Source organism: Phalacrocorax aristotelis, chromosome 10 (assembly GCF_949628215.1).
Source record: "Phalacrocorax aristotelis chromosome 10, bGulAri2.1, whole genome shotgun sequence".
Lineage (NCBI taxonomy): Eukaryota > Metazoa > Chordata > Aves > Suliformes > Phalacrocoracidae > Phalacrocorax > Phalacrocorax aristotelis.
In genome coordinates, this window is record NC_134285.1 from 4,653,424 (window position 1) to 4,675,510 (window position 22,087).

The following is a 22,087-nucleotide window of genomic DNA, read 5'->3' on the forward strand; positions in this document are numbered from 1 at the left end:
AGCTAACTGTGGTGTGGCTATGGTTTGCAGGAGGCTGGCTCAGAAGCTGGCCTGTGCTGCAAGAGCCTCCCTCTCTCAGTCAGCACTGCAGAGCAGGATCCTTTTTTCAGCTGAGCATCTCAGCAGCCATCAGTAGGGCCAAAGATGCAGGAGATCTGCAGTTTGGTTCCCCTGCAGTCGAAGCAGCATCCCTGGGCATTGCTCATCAGCTGCTCAGAGGCACTTGCATCAGGCCAGGCTGCTTAGTAAGGCTGTTCAGTGAGCAGGGAGGACCTGTGCCTCTATGGGGATACCTGCACAGTTGGGAACAAGCCACCCTTGGCCATGGACCAGTCAGCATTGGTGTCTGGTTGTGTCTGAGGTAATAGTGCCCATCTGGATGAATACCATCATGCCTTTTTGTTTCTTTCCCTCTGCAGAAGAGGCTGCCTTGCCAGAAGAGAAGGATCAGGTTGAATCTTCACCTGTTACTTCTTCAGTCCCAGAGAAGCCAGCCTGCTTGGGCAAGGCAAGCATGAAGGGGTCACGAAAATCGCAACCACTGCCACCTGGAGGCTCTCCTGCCCCCACAGAGGAAAAACGGTCAAAAGCCAGCAAAATGAAGATCTCCACTAAGCTGCATAGCCCCCCGCAACCCGCTTACCAGCCTGCTGTGTTTGGCAGCATCCTTGGCACAGAGCCCTACAGTGACCTCCCGGGGACGCTGGCAGCCTTTGGCTCCAGCGATGCTTCAGCATCGAAAGCTAAGGCCAAGAAAGGGCGACCTACAGAAGAGACGCAGGAGTTTGGCACCATGGTCAAGGCTCAGAGGAAGCATGACAACGAAATCCTGATCAAGCTGGACCATGAGGGTGTGATGTCTCCAAAGACAAAGAAGATGAAGGAGGCGATGAGGATGCTGGAGGACTCGAACCTGGCCAGTCGCAGAGATGGCAAGGGTCTTTTGGGGCTAGGCTATTCCCCTGCAGTGGGTGCGGAGGGCAAGCAGAAATCTTCCCGAGCCAAAGCAGCTGAGGGAGACCCTTCCCCTGCCAGCTTTGGAGGAAAGTTCGATGGCTCAGCGGAGAGCCTCACTGCTTCGAAGGACCAGGAAGAAAAGGCAGCAGCTCCAGCAGCTGTGGAGGAGTCTGAGAGCAACAGCAGTGACAGCAGCTCAGAGTCAGAGGGAGAAGAGGAGGCTGAGAAGAACCGAGGGGAAGCCCAGGACAGCAGCTCAGCCAGCTCAAGAGCATCCACCCCTCTCTCTTCCTCCAACTCCTCCTCTTCTTCCTCTTCTAGCAGCAGCTCCTCTTCATCCTCCTCTTCCTCCTCTTCTTCAGCCTCATCGACCTCTTCCTCATCGAGCTCCAGCTCTTCTTCATCCTCCACTACGGATGAAGACTCCTCCTGTAGCTCTGATGACGAAGTGGCTGAGGCCCAGCCAAGTTCCTCGGTGCAGCAAACCCTCCCACCCAAGCAAACCAAGCAGGCAGGGAAATCCCGTGCGTCCTCCCACCCCCAGAGCCAGAAACAGCCGGCGCAGCAGCCGGTGCAACAGCCGGCCCCACAGCAGAGCGGCAACAAGAGCAGGCCCAAAAAGCGCGAGGGCATCCACCTGCCCACCACCAAGGAGCTGGCTAAGCGCCAGCGACTGCCGTCGGTGGAGAACAGGCCCAAGATTGCTGCTTTCCTCCCCGCACGGCAGCTGTGGAAGTGGTTTGGGAAACCCACACAGGTAAACAGAGTCTTTCCCACCGCTCCATAGTGCTCCGTGCTGGCATTTGCCTTGTGGTGCCTCTTACCCTTGCCCTTTCCCTTCTCCTGGGGTGGTGAAACTCCACTGGTATGGTGTGTCCCCAGCCAAGGTCTCCAGCTTGCAAAGAGTTTGGGGTTGGCCTTTGCTGTGTCTGGGGGAACCATCTGGCGTGGCGTGTCCCTCTGCCCTCTTCCTTGTGGGAATGCCTACAGATGCCATGACTCTGCTGACAGCAAAGGGTGGGGTGTGGGACGGTGCAAGCGGTGGTGGGTGGGGGAAACCTGGGCAATCCCAGGCTGCTCACCTGTGTGATCCTTTCTTGGCAGAGACGAGGAATGAAAGGGAAGGCCAGAAAGCTGTTCTATAAGGCCATTGTCCGGGGCAAGGAGATAATCCGCATCGGAGACTGTGCGGTCTTCCTCTCAGCCGGCCGCCCCAACTTGCCCTACATCGGCCGGATACAGAGCATGTGGGAGTCGTGGGGGAACAACATGGTGGTCCGAGTCAAATGGTTTTATCATCCAGAAGAAACCAACCCTGGGAAGAAACTCAACGAAGGCAAGGTAGGCTGGTCTCCTTTGCCAAGAGGGCTGCAAATCTGCTTATTCCCAGTTGTTTCCAAGGATAAGGAAAACACCCATGGCCCAGTCTGTTACTGGTATCATAATAGGGGTGGCCCCATCGTTTCATGTCATGGGGGCTGCCTGTGGTGTGGACAAGCCTCGTGTTTACCCCTTGAGCAGGGGAGAGCTGGATTTTATCATACCGGGAAATAAAAACTTTTGTGGCAGTCCAAAAAGTGTCAAGAGCCAGATTAAGTCTTTTTACAGTGTAAGAATGACTGACCTGCCACTCAGAAACACTGGATTTTGCACAGGTGTGCAGTGTGGTTTACAGTAGGCTCTTAGTACTTATTACCAGTGGCTGTGGACAGGGGTTGAGGTTGTAAAGGCATGTGTGGTGGGCAGGAGGTGATATTATGGAAAAACAATTAATCCACTGGCTTTTTATTTCTGTTTTCTCCTTTCTCTTCCTCTCCGGGACAGCGCTGGGATCAGAAATCAGGCAGGAGTCTGTCCACAGCTTTGCAGGCATCCAGCCAGAGGAAGGACTTCATGGAGGTTGGTGAGGTTGGGGGCGGGCTGCGAGGGGATGCTGGGGATGCCATGACAAATGCCAAGAGAGGCTAGGAAATGCCCCCCCCAAAGCTTCTCTGACTCTCGCCGTTTGCCTTGGCTGCCAAGTCAGCAGTATCGAAGACTTTGCATGGGTGTTTGTGGGAGGGCGGGAGTGGCTGCAGGTGCTGGGTGTTGAGAGGAACAGAGGGCTGGTGGCCAGCATCCATCTTTGCATTTACATCCTTGAGGTGAGGATGACAAACTCCCAGCCTGCATATTCCCCTGTCCGTGCGCTCGGCAAGCGCAGCATTCCCATCGGTGGGAGGCAAGTGAGAGCGAGGGCTCAGATTTAGTGCACTGGACAGACTGTGTCCATGCTCCCTGTGGGCCAGCACAGCTTCCCAGTGTCCCTCCGCTGTGTCAGTGGGGATGAGTGGGGAGTTCTGCCTGAGCGTGAGCACGATCCCTGGCCAGTTGTGATGGATGTCTTTCCTCAATATTGAAGATGATGCTGTAAATGCTAAGATCTAATCGCTCCTTTTCTTTCTGTCTCCCTCCTTCTGCGCCTGTAATGCAGCGAGCCCTCTACCAGTCCTCTCATGTGGATGAAAATGATGTTCAGACCATCTCACACAAGTGTCTTGTTGTTGGTCTGGATCAATATGAGCAGATGCTAAAGACGAAGAAATACCAAGACAGTGAGGACCTCTACTACCTTGCGGGGACCTATGAGCCCACTACGGGCATGATCTTCAACACCGACGGGGTCCCTGTCATCTGCTGACCGCCCAGGGGACACGTGCCACCCCTGGGAAGGGACAGGACGAACCTGAGGACGTGCCTGTTCAGACGACATGATTGTTTCTTTCAATGCTCATGACTTCTGTGTCACACTACAGACAGGAGAGCGCGAGAGACACGAGGAGGAAGGAGAGGGCTGAAGAACGGGGTTGGGGAAGCCGTTACAGGGCTTGAGGAAGATGCCGCTGGGGTGTGGTGGTGGTGGTGGTGATGCTTGAACCCCAAGGCTCTTCTGGAAGTGGCCTTAAGTAAGGTGACACTTGACCAACTTCTCCCTTCCTCCTTTTGGTCCAGGAAAGCACATGGGTCTCGTGATCATTTCACCAGCGGGACCCCCCAGCAGGAGGGATCCCTTTTGTGTCATTTGCCCCCATCAGTAACTCGGAAGCTGCCTGTGCGTGGAAGGACACCCGCTAGCCTTCTGCGTACGCTCCTCTCCGTCCTTATATTCCCTTTCCTGCTTAGTTTCGCATGACCCTTTAGGAAGGACAGGGTGAAAGAGAAAGGAGATGAGTCTCTCTCAGCGCCTCGTCTCGATCCTCTCAGCGCCTTTTTGCGGTTCCCTTTCCCCAGAGGCCTCTGGCTGGCAGTGTGGAGCACGAAGGGACAGAGCTGGCCCCAGCATGGAGATGGCAGAAGAGTCCTCTGGGCTGGGAGGAGGCAGGTGGAAGACGAGCCAATATCCAGTCTGGGATGGTGCCTTCCCACTGCCTTGAACAAACGGTCTGAACCCACCTTCACCATCCCTTCGTTTCCCTCTGGCCCAGGAATGGTGCTGGGGGGAGCAAGTGCATGGCCAGGGGCTGACATTTGGTGAACAAAGAACTCGTCTTGGAGCGTGCAGTGAAGGGGGGGCAGGAAATGACTGGGAAAAGCTGCTGCTTGGTGCTTGGAGCAGAGGAGACCACAGGCCATTGGATTTTGGCTTCCCTCGCCCAGCTTTACCCCCCATGCCTTGCCTGAGCAGAGATGTGGAGCTGCTGGGAAGCCCTCACCCCTCATTTGAAGGGAATGGGGATGGAGTGTGAAGCCCAGCCATGCCTGCCTGTGGCGTTTCCACAGCCAGAGCCCCACTGCCACCTTGGGCTCACAGAGGGGACCGTTCAGCTTGCTCCATCCAGCCAGCCAACCTCCCAACAGCTCCTGGAGAACCACCACAGTCTCTTCCGCACTCCCTCTGTGGAGCTGACCCGCCATCTCCCGCTGGGCACACGCCGGACCTGTGGCATCACCGCCGCCGCACCAGGGTTGCGCTCGGCTGGAGGGGACACTGGAGGAGAACGACGCAACGATGCAACATCCTTGCACTTAAACAAAAAACTCCAAGAGACGCACTGATCTTTGCAACTGCCGACTCGCACTACAGATTGCTAGGACGCGGAGTGGGGCCCGGCTCAGCCGGGAGCAGTGGCCCAGGCTCCGGTGGGGAGACAAGGACAGATTGGAAACTATCCGCCCTGGTACTGGCTGCGTACCAGAGACTGGAGGCCGGGGCTCAGGGGAGAGGGACGCCCCTGTGAAGTTACCCCTCGTCCTTTAAACGAACCACATGGTGCTGAGCTCGTACCATCTCCACCCCGGGCCACCGGCGCCTCGGCGCGGCAGATAGTGACGGTTCTAGCCTGTACAGTTTTAATGTACCAAAAGACTCTTTAGCCCTCCTGTATTATAAGTCTTTAAATGGATTCAACTTTTTAATTATAAATATAAATATAAATATATATATATAAATATAAACTTTTTAAAACTGTGAAAAAAATTATGAAATTATAAAAAAAAAAAGAAAAAAACCGACAGAAATGAACACAGTCTGACGTTTAGAATATTATTTTTTATTTCCTGTTGGATTGTGATTGTAAATGATCTGGGAACAGGCACACCCCCCACGCTCAAAGTGTACTGTACTTCTAGAAGCAAATTGTGTGAGCATATTTTAAAGAGCGAGAGAGAGCGCGCGAGAGAGATTTTATGCTAATGTTAAATAGAAAGCACTTAAAACCCACTGCCTTCTATGGAACACAAGGATATTTCAGACAATCGAGAGGAAAGGAGAGCCAGGTTTTTGTCTTTTTTTTTTTTGTTTTGTTTTGTTTATGTTTTGTTTAAAACAATTTTTTTGGCGTTCTGTTTGTTGGAGAACTCCGTGTGATCTTTTTTCATAAAAAAAAAAAAAATTAATTGAAAAAAAGCAACCCAACGAAGCATCTTTCTTTGTCTCGCTTGTCCTGACTGCGGGGTTTTTCTCCCCTTGGTGGCAACGGTCGCTTTTTGGCTCAGCCCCTGCCTCGTTTTTGGGGAAAGACCCAACCCAGGTGCTGCGTGGCCCTTCGGGGAGCCCCCATCCATCCGACAGTCCCCCTGCGGGGTGGCACCGACGGATGGGATGGGACCCCGGAGCGGAGGTCTCTGCAACTGGGGCCCGTGGAGCCCGAGGTATCAGTTCTTGCCCTGCAGCCGAGGTCAGGCCAGCTCCCGTACCCTGAGCCCCGCAGGGACGATGTTTTGAGGATGAAACACTGGATTTGCTCTTCTTGGTGTGAGCTGTGCTTCAACGAGCCAGGGGCTTGGCAAGGCGAGACTCGCTGGTGCTGGTGGGGCTGGGTCGGGGGGGCCGAGCCCGGTGCTCACTGCCTCCTGCTCCCCCCCACCTCCAGCTCTTGGGCTTTGCTTCCCTGGGAGGTGGCACCCGCTGGCTCCTGGCACAACGAGGTGCAGCCCGTCCCAAAAATACCCAGCCTCTGGTGTTGGCACTGTCTCCAGGTGGTTTCTGCTCTGCTCAGCCCCTTCCCTCGCCCGCTTGCTGCCCGCAAAGGTGTTGCACTTCAGCAGCAGTTTGCAGGCTGGCAGTGGTTCGATGGGACCTGCTGACAAATCCAGCTGCTCCAGGTGACAGAGGGGACCCTGGGGATGGGGAGCAGCACAAGGGGCACCCCAAAACCCCACAGCACAGGCAGCAGGCAATCCCCTGTGTGTGTTGGCCAGCCCAGCCCATCACCCGCAGCTGAGTGCCTGCAGTGCTGGTGGCACAGGTAATGACCAGGCATCGTTGCAAAGACATTTAATCTGGCATCAGCTTCATTTACATCCCTTGCAATAAATCCTGAAGCTCTGCAGTGCCCCGTGGGTGGCATCCACAGCTCTGTGGCCTCAAGACCCCTCCTCAGGACAGCACGATCCCCTTCCGCCCTGTTGCAGCCCAGAAGAGGGAGGTGATGGGTCACACCCACAGCGTGGGGTGGGGGTGAGGTAAGACCCTGCCTCTCTTGCAGGTGGGGGGGGGGGGGGGCAAAAAAAGACACAACCAACAAAAAAAAAAATTGGGTTTTTTTTCTTTCCAGCCAGCAGAAGTAAATTGGGTCTTTTTCACAGCGAAAGGTATATTTGGGGAGGGATCGTGATTTCAAGCCATTCTTGGTGAAAACCTGCAGCACCATCAGTGAAAGCTGAGACCCACCTTCCCAGAGCCACCAGGGCCTGAAGAAGTGGTTCCTTCCTCTCTTACTCCTCCTCTTCCTCACCAGCCCTCCATCACCCTCCTCCCCAGCGCTGGTCCTATTCCCTTGGGAATTTGGCAGTATTTTCTTCCTCCTGGCAATGGCTTGGCTCAAACAGAAGACCTCCCCCCATCCCCACTGGAGAGCTGCACATCACTGATGGGGAGCCCCCCCCCAAGAGCAATGGGACCATCCCCTGTGGTGATGGTGGGGACATCACCCCAAGAAGTGGCCCTGGATGGGCAGCACGGGCCATTTTGGGATGCCAACAGGATGCAGGTCCCTGTCTGCCCTTGGGCAGCTTTCTGGCTCCAGGCTCCCTCCTTGAGGAGGGACATGGGCCAAGCAGGGCGGTGGGGACCATGGTGGGAAGCAGGTCCCATCTTGTCCCCGTCGCCCCGCCCTGGGGCTCAGTAGCCCGACATAAAGGAGCCATTGGAGGTTTCAGTGTAGAAACAGGTACTGTGGGACGTACTGGTGAGGCTGTAGGCAAAATACGCCACGGCTGAGCCCAGCGTTAAGCCCGTCATGTAGGACACGGTCATGGTGTTCCCTGCAGGAAGGGACATGGGGTGTGAGGGTGCTCTGGACACCCGGCATGGGGTCCCCAGGAGGGCTTGGTCCTACCTGCCAGCTCCCGCTGCTCGGGGCTCACTTTCCCGGCGGCCAGGATCATGGGAACGCTGCCGAAGTAGCCGTTGGTGATGCCCATGAGGAGAGAGAAGATGCAGGGCCAAGCAGGGTGGCCAAAGGTGGGCCTCCCATTGGGGTAGACGCACATGATGAAGAGGGGGATGAAGACCACACGGAGGCAGGAGTAGACAAGGAGGTGGGTCCCTCTCCAGTCATAGGGCAAGGCAGCCAGGATCTGCAGCAAGGGGCAGAGACCAAACCGTGGGGGCCAAGGAGGCTGGGGAGGGCAACATGGTGCCCAAAATGGGGCAGCAAGGAGAAGATGAGATGGTGGCAAGACCAGCTGCTGCAGGAGCCCAACCTCAGCCTTGCTGGTGAGCAACCTCACACTAGTTAGAAACCCATGGGGTGGAGATGACCCTTGGTGGAGCCAAGTGGCTTTGAGAGGACAAAAAAAGGAGGCATGATGGAAGGGACGGCCCACCGCGTTGGAGCTGGCCTCTCTCCTACCTTGCCGACGAAGTCGGAGAGGTTGAAGATGGCCATGATGAGGATGGGGAGCCATTCCCCCAGCGTGCAGTTGTGGATCTCTGACTCCAGCCCAGGAAAGAGGCACAGCGTGATGAAGTAGGTCATGGCGATGGAGAGCATGTAGGCCCAGATGAGCCGGGACACGACGTAGCGGTGGAGCAGCATGTCTGGCAGGTACGGGCAGCACAGCTCAGCCAAAACCCACAGCCCTTCCCTTGCAGAGCCTGAAAGTCTTGCCTGCAACCCACCAGTGGCTTCCAAAGACATGGTTGCCCCATGGTTTTGGGTGCTTTGAGAAGGAATGACCCTTCCCCAAAGCCCTATGCCACCAATCACTCCTGCCCCACAAATGCTGCAAAATCAACTCTCACACACACCCCTCCCCCCAAGCCCACCACCCACCTCTGAAGCTGGGCCAGCTCCTCTTGATTTTGGGTCGAGGGACATCAAAACGCATGTAGGTGCCACTGCCGGCCAGCTCAGCTTCAGGACCTGGGCTGCCCCGGGGGGAGCTTGGCTGCCCCCGCAGCTGGTTCTCCTGTGTGGGGGAGAGAGGGGACACCAGTGCTGAGCTCCAGCGGGGGAGGGACTCTAGGGGGCATCAAGGAAACCCGCCGTGGCTTACAAATCGGATGTCCTCGGCAGTCACATCGTGGTGGATGCGGTAGCCTGTCCCACGGTCACCAGCCCCCCGGGGCTCGGGGAGACCCTTGCGGGAGCAGGTGGTGTAGTAGCGGACGAAGCGTGTGCGCTTCACCAGGAGGTGGAGGATGAAGCATGTCAGCTCCATGCCGATGGAGATGAAGAAGAAGATGACCGTGTTCTCCTTCTCATCTGACAGCAGCAGCTTGGTAAAGATGCGGCTGAGTGAGATGATGACCCCGGCAGTGCCTGGTGGCATAGGAAAGCTATTGACACCAGGTCCTGCCAAGCCCTACAGCTTGGGGACCCCCAGAAGCCCCGCACCAGATGGGGGTGATGCCTCCAGGTGTGAAGTAGCTGCAAACAATGACTTTTTGGGGCAGTGGAGCCAGCTCCTGGCAGAAACCCCCACCCACAACTTGACATGGCAATGGGAGTGGGTCTTGCAAGTGAGTTACAAACCTTTAAACACCCTGGTTTGCTGGGGAGCACGCTGGGGTGTCCCTGATTTTCTGGCAACCTGGGCAGGCTGTGGTGGGGTCAGCAGGGCCCTGGGTGTGACTCTCCGGGGCCCTGGGAGACAGTAGAGGAGGGTCCCCCCCGAGTGAGCCCGCACAGTCGAACACGGATGCAGATGCAGGTACTTACTTTCGCCCGTCATCACTCCCTGCGTGTAGCGCTTGGGCAGCAGCCCCGTGTAGCCATAGAAGCTGGATTGCTGCACTTCAGGAGACATGTGCCGAGGGGAGAAGGAGAGATTATTGCCGCAGCCGAAATGCCAGACGGGGAAGAAACCCCAGTGTGGGCTCACGTGCCATGCCACCTGGGAGCTGTACCCTTCCTGAACAGCTGATGCAGCACCCCAAGCGTTCTTGCCCCAGAAGTGGAGGGGCTTCTAGCCCTCCCTGCATGCCCCACCATGCCACCAAGAGTGGCCACCAGGTACAAGGGCTTGGGAAGCCACCATGGTGGCCCAAATGGCAAAGCCATTGTGGTGTTGGGGACTGATGCATGGTTTGGTGCTGGTGCCCCTGTCCAGTCCCACGGTGCCTGGGCAGAGGTGGAGGGGACAGAGCAGTGACATGAGGGACAGGTTATAGGGATCAGAGCAAGAAGTCGTCCTAGGAGACCGTGGCTCTTGGGAATGGGGATGTTTTCCCGCCCCTATCTGAAGGGCTGTGCTTGTCCCAGCACCAGCCGCTGTCCCGCATACCTGTGCAGCCAAAGGCCACCACCCCGACGGCGACTAGGTTGATGGCGTAGGCTTGCCTGCGGGTGAAGAGCTCCAGCCAGACGTCGCAGATGCTGACAAAGAGCAGGGGCCCCAGGGCGAAGAGGTAGCCTGCGGGTGGGAAACAGAGGCGGGTAGGGTGGGGCAACACGGGGCCAGTACTGCCAGGGGGCTGTGGGGACCCCCACTCACCCACAGAGATCCGTGTGTGCAAGCTCAGCAGCTCCACCAGCGCGTTGTTGAGGATGACGGCTACCAAGGCCACCAGGATGTAGGTGAGGCTCATGTCAAAGACAATGGAAGTCCCTGCGGAGAGGCAGGTGATGGGGGGTGGCAGGGGTCCGGCTCCCCTGGAAGTGGGGCCAAGTTCTCCCCAGGTTTGGTGTGGCTGGGAAGTGCTGCAGCTGCTGGAGACCTACCTGGGTATTTATGGTGCAGGTAGTCCACATCGGTGATAAAGCTGTTGTACGGCAGAAGAAATCCCACCCCAGCCAGCAGCATGGCAAAATAAATCCCATGGTATCGATCCTGGGGCTCGGGATCCTCAGAAACTGCCCAAAAGGGGAAAGAAAGAGGAAAAGACATGACAGGGGTACTGCTGCACCAAGGGGAACTGCAGCAGACCCCAGCCATGGGGCGATTTACAGCAAATGAGGAGGGCACCCACAGCAGGCAGCCCAGCGCCCCACAGGTCTCACGAATAAAGAGCCCCAGCTCCAAAAAACTCCTTCCCTAAATAAAGGCATTTCAATGAGAGACCCAGGAGGCAGAAAAACACCTGGGCTTTGGGGGCTGATGGGTTTTATAGCAGCCAAATAACCTGAGAGCCAGGCAGTGTAGGTAACAGCCAGAGCCAAGGCACAGGAAGGGTTGGAGGGGTGTGGAGGAGGACAGGGATGCCCTGGGATGTAGAGCAGGGCTGGGATAAATCCCAGGTGCATCCCTGAGTCCTGCACGGAAAAGGGTGAAGCTGCAGGCCGGGGGTAAGCCGGGCAGGAGAGCCAGGGCATGAACCCTCAACTCCTTGCCAATCTGCGGAGCCCACCACCACCACAGGGTGCTGTGCAGCTCACATGGGTACAAACAGGTCCAAAAAAAGGCATTAGGCAATTTTATGTAATTTCAGGCCATTCGTGGCTATTAAACCTGTCCCAGGAAGTTCCTAAATGGGTGGGAAACTAGCAGGAAACCTGGCTCCAGGTTGGGGCTGTGCCTGCCCTCACCCGCCTCCATGAAGGTGAGGACGGCCTTGGCCTGGCTGCCCCTCTGCAGCTCGTCCTCCTCCAGCTGGTAGCTGTCGAAGCTGAAGCTCATCACCACGTTGCCCTCCGGCGTCCCCACCGGGCTTAGCTCCTTGAAGCGCTCGGCTCCCACTGAGCCCATCGCAGCCGACCTGGGAGGGAAAGCGGTGACACCCTGCGGCACAGCTCCCGTGTCCCCCCCCCAGGGATTGTCCCCCAGGTGATGCCAGGAGTCTGCAAGGGATGGCCGGCATGTGGCTGGCCCTGAGCCTTCGTCACCCCACTGTGCCACTGCTGGCTCCTATGTTTTTTCCACCTGGAAAGATGCTTTCCCAGAGCAGTGGGAAACACAAGAAACACCTTGGCAGGTGTTTGGATTTGGGGTGGTGAGTGGTGATCGGGGGTCCGTACAAGCTTCCCCCAAGGCACAACACTCACCCCAGCCGGCTCAACACCTCGCCGCGATGCTACAATGCCTAATACGACCACGCTTTCCAAAAGCAATTGGAGAAATTAATGGGTGAAAACCACTCACAGAGGGTGGCTGCCGGGGAAGATCCCAGCTGCCTCGGGAAGCCCTTGCTCTCTGCAGGCAGCACACGCTTACTCTGGTTTATGCCCTTTTTTCAGCACCTCTGCTGCCTGGGGCTGGGGCAGCATCACCGCCCCGGGCAGACACACTCCTGCAGCCTTTTCAGGAGAGGATGGGATGTAACCTGGCTTTTAAGGTCAGCGTTTTGGATCTGCTTCTCTGAGGGTCCATGGCACACTGGGATGATGCTGGGAGAACTGCCAGAGAGACCCCAGCAGCATGCCTGAGGGTCCGCACCAAATGCATCCCAAAATGAGCTCCCAAAACACCTGGCATCCTCCAGCGACCCTACCAGACCCACGCAAAACGTGGTTCATCCCTCTGGGGCCAGCCCAGCCCAAGCTCTGGGGAGCAGCCCCGGGGCCGCTCTGTATTACCGGCGCCAGTCGCTAGATGCCAGCCTGCCTCCGCGCCCGCTGCCCGCAGACCACCCAGCCGGCTGGGGGCGGGGGGGGAATCTCCTCCAAGGCAGCAGGTTGAGGCAGGCAAGGGAAGAAAAATCAATTACAGTGATTTCTCTGGTCTCCCTGCCAGACGTGGCATTTGCAGGAGCGGAGAGGTTTTCCAGCATCTCCCCGGCTGCCAGGATGGGTCGAATGCTGGCGGCCCCCGGGGTGGGTAGCACCCGTGGTGCCCACGGACCCTGTAAGCACAATCCTAGAGCCAAAAATGCATCTGCTGGCTGCAGGGACTGGTGGCACAGAGCAGCGCTGCCATGGCCCCGAGGCTGTGGGGAGGCCTAGACGGGGCCAGGCTGGGGTCCTCACCTTGCACCGTGCTAGGGTGGGCCCCAAGACCCCCCATTCCAGAGGACCGCAGGCAGGGCAACCTAGTGGGGCACATTTCGGCTGGGGACACTGCTCTGTCCCATTGCTCATGGAGGAGCTGGCTGTGTTCCCCTCCACCGAACACCCTCCCGTGCCTGATGCTACCCCAGGCGATAAAACCCAGTGGGAAGCATCTCCCGGGATGCCGGGAAAGCCTGTTGCAGGGTTTTTCCATAGCAGAGATCCCAGCTGGAGAACACGCCAGCTGGAAACACCCCGTACCTCCTGTGGCCCAAACTTCTTGATGCCGTGGGGCCGGGAGCAGAGCGGGCTGCGCTGCACGGCCACGGTGCTGGACCAGCCCTCCAGCACCCGTCCATCTCGCCTGTTCCGAGCATCCCTGTGCTGCAGTAAATCAGATTTTCCCCTCCCTTTGGATTTACACCCGTCTACACGGGAGGGGACTCGGGCCTTGCCGCCCCTCTGGACGCTGGTTGGGAGGGGAAGGGGGGGTCCTCCATCACACCAGGGGTGGGAGAGGAAGGGGGTGGGGTCCTCCATCACACCAGGGGTGGGAGAGGAAGGGGGGGGTCCTCCATCACACCAGGGGTGGGAGGTCTCACCCAGGGGCAGGGAACTCCCGGGGCTGGGCAGAGCAGGGGACCCCAGCCCCGCTGCACCCCGGTGCCGCGGTCCCCGGGGCACGGCAGACCCTCCCCGTCAGGGCAAAGAAGCCCTTTTTGCTCTGGCGAAAGGGTCCCCCGACATCTTGCAAGCGGCGAAGTTGCAATAAACGGGGAGAATTCCCTAATCCCCGTCCTCGGGCTGAAGGAGCCGCTCCTCGCCGGAGGGAGCTGGGAGGAAGCCCGGCCGCGCCCGGGGGAGGATGCTCGGGAGCCGGGGAGGGCAGGGGGTTCGGGGAGGGGGGATTTCCCCGCACCTCGCCCCCCGCACACAGGCGGTCCCGGCCGTGCACAACAGGTCGGCGGCTGCTCTTACCTCCCTCCGCCGCGGCGGTTCTGCGGCATCGGCCCCGCTCAGCACCGGCGGCCGCCGGCCCCCGGCCCCGCCATGCCGGAGCCTCCTCCGGGGGAGGGGGGCGGGGGGAGGCCGGCAGCGAGTGCGGCGGCTGCGAGCGAGGAGCAAGAGGCGGCCCCGGCCCTGCCTCCCGCCCTCCCGCATCCTCCCGCCTCCCCTTCACTCCTCCTCCGCCCCCCCCGGGTTCCCCCCCCGGCGGGGAGCACCTGAAGCCGGGGCACCCCGAGCCCCCCCGCCTCCCCCGGGCCGCCGGGCGAGAGCTGGGGGAGCCCCGGGGGCAACAGGAAAGGATTCTCTAGTGAACAGTCCATATTCATATACCTGTCTATAAGTACTGCCTATAGGTACTGCCTATAGGTACCTCCCATAGATGCTTGTGGGGTTTTCGGAGGCCTGGAGCTGACTGCAAAGAGATTAATTAGAAAGGGACCCGCGGTAATTCCCTTTAGGACGTGAGCTTTGCAGGGACAGCATCCTTCCCACCCTGCGAACGGTTTCGGCATAAGAGAGCCGACAGGGTCAGCGTGAGCTGTGCTATGGATGGATGGAGGGGTGTAGAGATAGGGTGGATGGACGGATAGATGGACAGATGGAAGAATAGATGGATGGCCAGAAGGAAGGAAGGATGGATGGATGGATGGATGGAGGGATGGATGGATGGATGGATGGAGGGAGGGAGGGATTGCAGCTCTGGCTACCAGAACACAGTAATCTCCCCCCTCAGCTTTTTGGGGAAGCAAGTAGGGGGGCCTCTGCTCCCCCGCATAACCAAGGGGGTGGAAGCAGAGAAGGAAGGGAACCAACGGTGTGAGGTGGGGGGACATCTGTCCAGGGACAGGACATGTGCCCAAGGAGGGTGCTCCAGGCAGGGACACCGAGGCTGTCCCCACCCCTCCCGAGCTGGGTGGGCTGGCCAAGGCTGCAGGCGCCATCACGGGGATTTGATGCTATCAGGTTGTCTTGCATCAAGGCATGGGGTGGGGGGGACAGTGGGTGCCCCCTCCCACTAAGCAGGGTGGGAGCCCTGGGGGACCAGTCCTTGCTGGGCTCTCCCCACCCGGCGTGTGGGAGGATGGCAGCAGCGGCCAGGAGGAGAGGCATCGTCCCTGCTCGCACACCGTGGCTGCAACGTGCCGGGCTGTGAATTACAATCTTCTCGCAGTCAATAAGTGTTGCATTGTATAAATCAGCGCGTGGGGCCGGTGGGATGTACTGCTGCCGCTCACACCAGAGCAAATGAGAAACAAAACTGGCTGTGCCTCCTCAGCCGCCCTTCTGCCGGGATCAGGGGCTCCTGCAAATTCATCACAGGGAGGAGAACAGGGCAGGTGGAAATTTCCATCATTTCTCCTTGGCTGAAATAGCCTGAATTTGGCTCAGAGCAAACCAGGCTGCTGCTCCAAGCCCTGCCCAGAGCCGGGGCTCAGCTTTCCCTGCTCCCACCTTGGCTGAGCACCTGCAAAACTCAGCGCACTAGTGCAAGGGGGGCATTTTTCAGGCTGCTTGTTTTGGCTGGGTTTGTTCAGCTCTGATTTGATAGTGTCAGGTTTTCAGCAAGACACTGTAAAAATCAAAAAGCACCTCACTCCTCTTGGAGTGTGTCCCCTTGCCCTACATCAGATCCCTGCCAGGTACCTTGAAATTTAAGAAAAGGGGGTGACTGTGGCGGGGTTTCCCCGGCTGCACCTGATGCTAGTTGGCACCCAGGCAGCGTGAGTGAGCTACGAAAAGAGCAGGACAAGATGAGGCATATGTGCACTCGCCTTTTCACAGCTCCCCGGCGAGGCCCCGCTGCCTCGGCGCTCGCCAGGCAGCATTACTCACTGCCTTCTGCAGGGATTCTCCCTATGAGCCGGGGGCGGGAGGGGGGGCGTCCAGTAAAAGTGACTGAGCTCAGGGGAGCATCTCGGCCCCCAAATGCACTTGGTGCTCCCTGAGCCGTGGGGAGATGCTGCAACCAAACACCTCGCGGCAAATAACAAGCCCCTGAATTTTACTGTCCTGTCTAATAATTACATGACCTCTTGATCCCCACCTGGGAGGACAAGGGGGGGTTCCCTATTTCTGCTATGGGTACAACACGGTGTGCTGGGGTACCAGAAAAAACTGCTACTGCTTAGAGGGATATGGGGGACCACGGGGAGATGAATCCATCAGGATGAACTTCTCCCAGTGCTTTCTCTCTTCCTTCCCCATCCCCAAGGGCAGTGTTAGACCCAAACAACACCCTCCACCTTCCCAAAGTGCCCCTCGAAGCATGGGCAGGCTGAGCTGCCTCTGCCTGATGGGGGCATGGGGAGGGGGCCCAAAGAGCTGGGCTCTTCCTAAGTTGAGCTGGGTGCTCCCTGGGTTCTTCAATTTTTTAAGCTAGCCCTGCATAATTCAGCTTTGATGTAGCTGGCTTGAGGTTGGTGAGCTTGGGTGCTCCTTGGGTTTCTGCTTGACCCACTTTGACAGTCAGGAAAACCTGCCAGGCACGATGCTCCGAGTGCGACAGGATGAAGCTGGCCCAGACCCCCCAGTCCCCATCGCAGGAGGTACATCCTGCACACACAGCCCCATCCTGGGGCCTCCCCCTGCACCCCCACATCCAATAACACGGGCCACAGAGCAGCCCTCACCCACACCACAGCTTTTTCGAGGTATTTTTGCCTTCTCCCCTTTTCCTGCCTCTCCCCGCTGTCCGGCGGCTCCCTCCACGAGCGGGTGCATCCCGGCAGCATTTGCCGGTTTATGAGGAGGGATTTGCTCTGCTCTGTGAACCAGCTAACACCCTGCGGCTGCCTCGCCACAGCTCCTTGCTATTCAGAGCCTCACCTCGCTTTCCTGGAGCCTGGTCGAAAACTGATTAATCCCGCCGGGCAGAATAAGACACTGCTGATTCATTTGTCTCAGAAATGTCGGATTAGGACGGTCTCCAGAAATCCCCTGTATTGCTTTTTTTTTCTTTGCCCTTCCAGCCGAGTCAGGTTTTATTAATCATTGCTTTTGCAGAGGTGAGAGGAAGGAGAGACCTTTCAGGTGTATGCATCCCACTGCGCTGCCAAAACCCATGGATTTACTCCTTTGGGGACCGCAGGAAGCAGCTCTTCCTGCTGTCCCCATCCCTGTGGACACGGCCACAAGCTGTCCCTTGGTTTAGGAGCGGCAAACGCCAGCTCCTTAACCTAACTGTGCTCACCCTGCCAGGGTGCCCTGGGCTTTCTGTGCCCAATGCTGTGTCCCTTCTGCACCAGAGTGGGTCACACTGTAGCTGTGACTGCTGAGTTGGGGGGACCAGGGAAAGGGATGAAACAACTGTGCCCCCCCCAGCCCCCGCGCAGTGCTCCCAGAGCACTGCGCATCCATCTCTTCCACTTCATGGAAGGGGAGGCTGTTCCCAAGCCTGCAATTCCCTCTTGGGAAAACTCCTTTAAATAGCGTCACAGCCTTCTCATCCTTCCCCAGGGTCTGCTCCCAATGCCAGCCGAGCCTGCCGTGCCAGCACCGGGAGCATCCTCGGCAGAGCCAGCTTTGCACAGAGACAGGGGGGATTAAACAGGGATGTTGTTGCCTTGGCTGGAGTCACATTTGGGGGATTATCAAGGCCTGCAAGAAGCAGAGAGTAGCCAGGGAATTTGTTCAGTGCAACTAGAGGGGTTTGTCGCAATCCGATTGCAGGCGAACAGAAATCCCTGGTGGTGGCAGGAGCTCGGCACTGGGGGTCGCAGGAATTAACTGGGTTTTCCCTAGGCTTTGCAACAGGATTGGGGTGGGAGAAGGAGTTGCTCTAAGCCCAAAGCCCTGGGTTTAAATGCTCCAAGAAGGTGTAGGAGCTGAGCTGAGCATCAGCTTTGGGGCCAAGGACCACAAGGACCAACTTCTTCTATGTGGATGCCCTGATTCTCCTGCAAGGGGTTACTCTGTGCATCCCTCCCACCCCCAAATCAGTTAAACCAACTGGGAGAACTGGAGGATCCCAGGGAGGATACCCACAGCCTTTGCACTTTGCACTACACGCACCACCCCCCCACCCCGCGTTTGTTGGAAGAGATTTGCATCCATCGCTAATTAATCCAAGATGAGCTGCTAATTCAGCTCCTTGATTGCAACTTTGCATAATTGCTGCACGCACAGGCAGACCGGCAGGACAGGATAAAAAAGGAGACAATCAGTGGTGGGTGCAGAGGAAACAACAGCCGGGAAGGGCCGGTTCAGCTCACTCCCACTCACGGGTCTATTTAAAGAGCCAGGTTGAGAGAAGAGGTTTTTCTCTGGAAGGAGAAAATGGTGACAGTCACCCTTGGATGGGTTCCCTCCCCCCCATGCTGGGCTCACAAAGGGCCTCTCCAGCAGTACAAAACCAGAGCCCCTCTGGCAACAGGGAAACCACAGGCAACTCAGCCCCTTGGCTACTCCCATCATGCTACCACATGCCACCCTCCTCCCTGTGCTTCCCTTTTTCCAGTGTCCAAGCAGTTGTCTGTAGGTTTCAGAGTGAACGCTCCACCAAGGTGAGCAGGGAGATTGCATCCCCCAGAGTCAGTGCCAGTCAGGACCACCCATGGCCATGAACACTCTTAAACCCCCCGAAAACAAGCCCCAGAGGCCGGTAAGCCAGGCCTGCTGGCAAGGCGCTACCTCCTTGGAAAGCAACCCGGCGGTGCAAGGGAGGTCAGGCAGCATCACCCAGTGCCATGGCAGTGGGCAGAGCCACGGGCTGAGCGGACTTAAGCCCTCAGCAGCACAATTAGTGGGGAAAAAGATCTGCTTTTCCTGACTGCGATGTGCAAAGCCATTCCTATAGGGCTCTGAAAGGCGTGTGGGCACCTAAGGGCGATGCAGCCGGTGCCAAGGGAGCAGGTAACATGCAAGAAAATTGATGCTGAGATTGGCTTATAGGTTATTTTCCACCCTCCTCTTCCTCCTCCACTCACATCCCACCCGCAGACGTTCCCCCTCACCAGTTTAACACCTCCACACAACCCCCAGCGCCCCGAAAGCTGAGCGACAGGGCAGCAAACAGTGTCAGACAGGTCAGCCCTGTGCTCCCTATTCACGTTTCACCCTGCAAAAGAAAAGAGCTACTTTCAGCTCCAGCCTTTTCTCTAGAAAAATGCAGCTCCCAGCCTGGGGGCCCCTTCTCCAGCCCCGCAGCGTGGGCTGAAAGGGGGCTTGGGCAGCCGGGTTGGCCCCACCACCCCTCTTAATCAGCCGGGGCATGCATGAAGCCTAATGCCGTCGCGAAGATTTCGGCACTATTGACACACACGGCGCGTTAAACGCCTTATGGGGGATTTGCATAAGCTTGGGGAGGGAGGAAGAGTGCGGAGAAAAGTGTCGACAATGGGAAAGTAAATGCATTAAAGCGCTTAGGGGAAAAAAAAAATCTGATAAAGGAATAAACCAGTTAAGGGAATATATTACTCGTAGCCCCGTTATTTAAATCCTGCCTTATAGGAAATCCTCTTAAAGTGATCACCTGATTGTGTGTTAAATTCCTAATTGAATAATAAAAGAATTATGTATTTCTTCCATAGAGGCACAAAGATGGGAGCCCATGCGGATGTTCGCTCAGAGGGAGCTGGCAGCAGAGGAGATGTGGGGAGAGGGGTCTTTGGGCAGCAGCACCATCCAGGAGGGATGTGATGGAAGATCGGGGGCCAAGGAAGGATATGGGGTAGGGAGGGATGCCTGGGGAAGGCTGCAGCACCGCGCGCCTTCGAGGGCCACGGGGGAAAGCTTTGCTGGGAGGGGTTGAGGAGCGATGGTGCCCAGGGGGAGGAGAAGGACTCGCTGGATCTCCAAGGCTCCTCCAGCCCTAGTTGATGCAGCAGCGTGGGGCTTATCAAGGATGAAAAGGCACTAAACACGGCTCCTGCCCCAGAGCTGCAGCGAGCGCAGCAACTGCAGCCACCCAGGGTCTGGGCAAAGGGGAGTTTGTGGGGTTACAACAGCCCCTGAAGCTGCTGAGGAGCAAAAGGGAGGGCCCAAGCCTGGCTCTGGGATAACCCTGCTGCTGACACAGGTCCTGCAGGAGAGGCATGGCCCCCACCCCCCCTTCACCCCTCCCCCTACCAACTTGCCCCCCAGTTTTCCCAGCCAGGGCTGAGGGCGATGCCGGTGCAGCCGCCCCTGCCTGCTGCCTCCCTTCCCCCACCTCCTTGCTATAAATGACATGCAAAAAAAAAAAAAAACCAAACAAATTTTTTTTAAAAAAAGCATCACCTGGCACTCAAGAGCTGAGGGAGAACAGCGGGACTGACATACACCAAACCCCCAGCCTGCGCTGGGGAGGGCGGGGGGAGAAAAAGAAACAGAAGAGCTAAAAATAGCCCTGGGAGCTGCTTTCTTCCCGGAGATCATTTTTCTACCCGGCCATTTCATTTCATAAACAGGATTATTTATTTATTTCTCCCCCTCTTTACTCGACTTTTAATTTTTTTTAATTCAATGCCACTACTTCAGCCATCCCCACGTCTCTTAAAAGCAAGTTAAAAAAAACCCAACACCCAAAACCAAGAAAAAAAAACAAAAAAACAACCACCCGACCCCCTTGATCGCTCCAGCAAAGGCTTGCGTTGCTACAGCTCTTTATAGGTAATTGAATATCCCAGAGTGCACCTGCTAATGCAAACTCCAATATAAATAAGTGGCAGCGGTGAGCTTGGGGAGGGCAGAGGAGGCAGCTGAGGAAACAAAGCGAGCAGCACCCAGCAAACCCCAGCCCCAGCCAAGCTTGGGGGCTGCTCGGGGCTGCCAGAGGCTTTTTATTAGGCAGAATTAGATTGCCGGGGCCGGGCTGAGGTCCCACTCCCAGGCAAGCACAGGAGCTGGCAGCAAGCAGGGAGGCAGGGTTCACAGGGAGATGGTTAGTGAATTATCCTTGCCACAGCACCCTTCCTAGAGCCAAGCTTGTGCACAGCAGCGGGGTGCAAAGCCCCCTGATTCCCGGGGGCACCCCTGTCCCCCCCCAGTCCTGCAGGTCCCTATGGCCAGAGCAGCTCCAGTGTACAGAGGAGCTCATGGTTTTGCACTGTTTGCATCTCCGGCAGCGCCCGTACCTCCTTGATTCAGCATCCTCCAGCAGCAGCCAGTGAAATCAGGGATGACAGGAGCAGTTAATTTGAGCCTGCAGAGGCCATCTTTCCATGCGTGCGTTGTTTTGTTTCCAAATAGACTTTTAATAACTAATTTCAGATGGTAAAAAGAAATAGCTATATCCTGACCTCTTGAAATGCAAATTGCCTTTCGTCCTGGGAGACTTGAAAGGCTGTTTCCTATCTGAAACGTTAAAAAAAAAAAAAAAAAAAAGTGAGTGAGATAACATCTCCCGTCTCTGCAGCCCTGCTTTCATTTTCAAAATTGTTTTCGGGTGAAGAGAGATGCCTTCTGCGATTTCGCTGTGCTTGATGCCCATACAGAGCAAGCACAGGGCGCTGAAGGGCTGGGGGGGCCCCATGGGCACCTGGAGCAGCGACCCGCGTACCCCGATGGGGCACAGGCAGGGGCACAGCACAGGGTTTGTATTTCTCTACAAAGCAGACCTGCTGCAGACTTCAGACAACAGCAGAGCTTGTGGAGCCAGGTGAAGCCCACAGCTTTGTCCCCTCCTGCCAGGGCTCAGTTTTTGGGCCCAATTTCAAAAGCTGCGATAGGATTTGCTTAGGGAAATGTGGCAGAATAGGTGCAGTCAGTGGCTTAAAGACACAGCTAAAACCAGCTCCGCTTTGCTACGTCCTGGCCCCACCATGGTCCCCCAGCCTGGCACGGCCGCTGATAAGCTTCTCAGCCTCCCAGCAGCTTGCCCAGGCAGGATGCTGGTGGCACACGGAGCAGCCAAGAGCCCTCTGCCTCCTCGAGCAGCTTTGGCTGGGTGAGGGCGCACACAGACCCATTTTTCTTTCTTTCCTGTCTTGTTCTGCTCCAACTCAGGGAGCACCAGTGCAGAGAAGGTGCCCTGAGCATGCACTGAAGGTGCTGCAGAGCTCTGCTGCAGAAGCGGGCAGAGGGGTGCTCCGAGGGGAAACAAGGGAAGGAGCAGGGATGCAGCCGGGGAAGGAGAAAGGATGCTCCGGGGGCGGGGGGAAAAGGCTGGGATGCAGCCGGGGAAGGGAGGAAAGAAGATGGATGTTGCAGGGGAAGCGGGCTGGGATGCAGCCGGGGAAGGCGCAGGGGTCCCGCACCACCATCTAGCGGCTGCGGGGGGCAGAGCGCGGCTCCCCCCAGCCCCCCCTTCACAGGCAGAGGCCCGGGCTCCCGCTGGGACGTCGTTCCGACTGCCC

General features: G+C 57.3%; 2 protein-coding genes across 7 annotated transcripts in view; one reads left to right on the forward strand and one right to left on the reverse strand.

Moving 5' to 3' along the window:
- Positions 1–5,858, forward strand: part of TNRC18 (trinucleotide repeat containing 18) — a 56,744-nt gene extending 50,886 nt beyond the window's left edge. For all 5 annotated transcript variants that reach the window (XM_075104824.1, XM_075104826.1, XM_075104827.1 and 2 more), the window contains 4 exons: positions 420–1,714; positions 2,062–2,298; positions 2,782–2,856; positions 3,431–5,858. In XM_075104824.1, coding sequence (XP_074960925.1) covers positions 420–1,714; positions 2,062–2,298; positions 2,782–2,856; positions 3,431–3,637 — 1,814 coding nt within the window. In that variant the 3' untranslated portion in view covers positions 3,638–5,858. The remainder of the gene's footprint in view (positions 1–419; positions 1,715–2,061; positions 2,299–2,781; positions 2,857–3,430) is intronic.
- Positions 5,480–21,174, reverse strand: SLC29A4 (solute carrier family 29 member 4). Of its 2 annotated transcripts, none has more exons than XM_075104831.1 (11): positions 20,867–21,174; positions 11,409–11,578; positions 10,605–10,736; positions 10,378–10,491; positions 10,168–10,296; positions 9,603–9,677; positions 8,938–9,203; positions 8,715–8,850; positions 8,292–8,479; positions 7,776–8,016; positions 5,480–7,701 (listed from the first exon to the last, which is right to left on the reverse strand). In XM_075104831.1, exons 2-11 carry the CDS (start codon positions 11,566–11,568, stop codon positions 7,559–7,561), a joined length of 1,584 nt encoding a protein of 527 aa, XP_074960932.1. In that variant the 5' UTR covers positions 11,569–11,578; positions 20,867–21,174; the 3' UTR covers positions 5,480–7,558. The 2 variants fall into 2 exon arrangements, with proteins under 2 accessions (XP_074960932.1, XP_074960931.1); XM_075104830.1 differs by lacking the exon at positions 20,867–21,174 and adding an exon at positions 13,785–13,909.
- Positions 21,175–22,087: the final 913 nt, after the last annotated feature.

Excerpts from the sequence above, each read along its gene's own strand:
- SLC29A4 (XM_075104830.1), bottom strand. The coding sequence starts at position 13,813 with ATGCCGCAGAACCGCCGCGGCGGAGGGAG. Across the intron at positions 10,297-10,377 it reads GCACACACGGATCTCTGTGG|GCTACCTCTTCGCCCTGGGG; the intron begins GTGAGTGGGGGT and ends TCCCACCCGCAG. Across the intron at positions 9,204-9,602 it reads GGGAGTGATGACGGGCGAAA|GCACTGCCGGGGTCATCATC; the intron begins GTAAGTACCTGC and ends CTATGCCACCAG.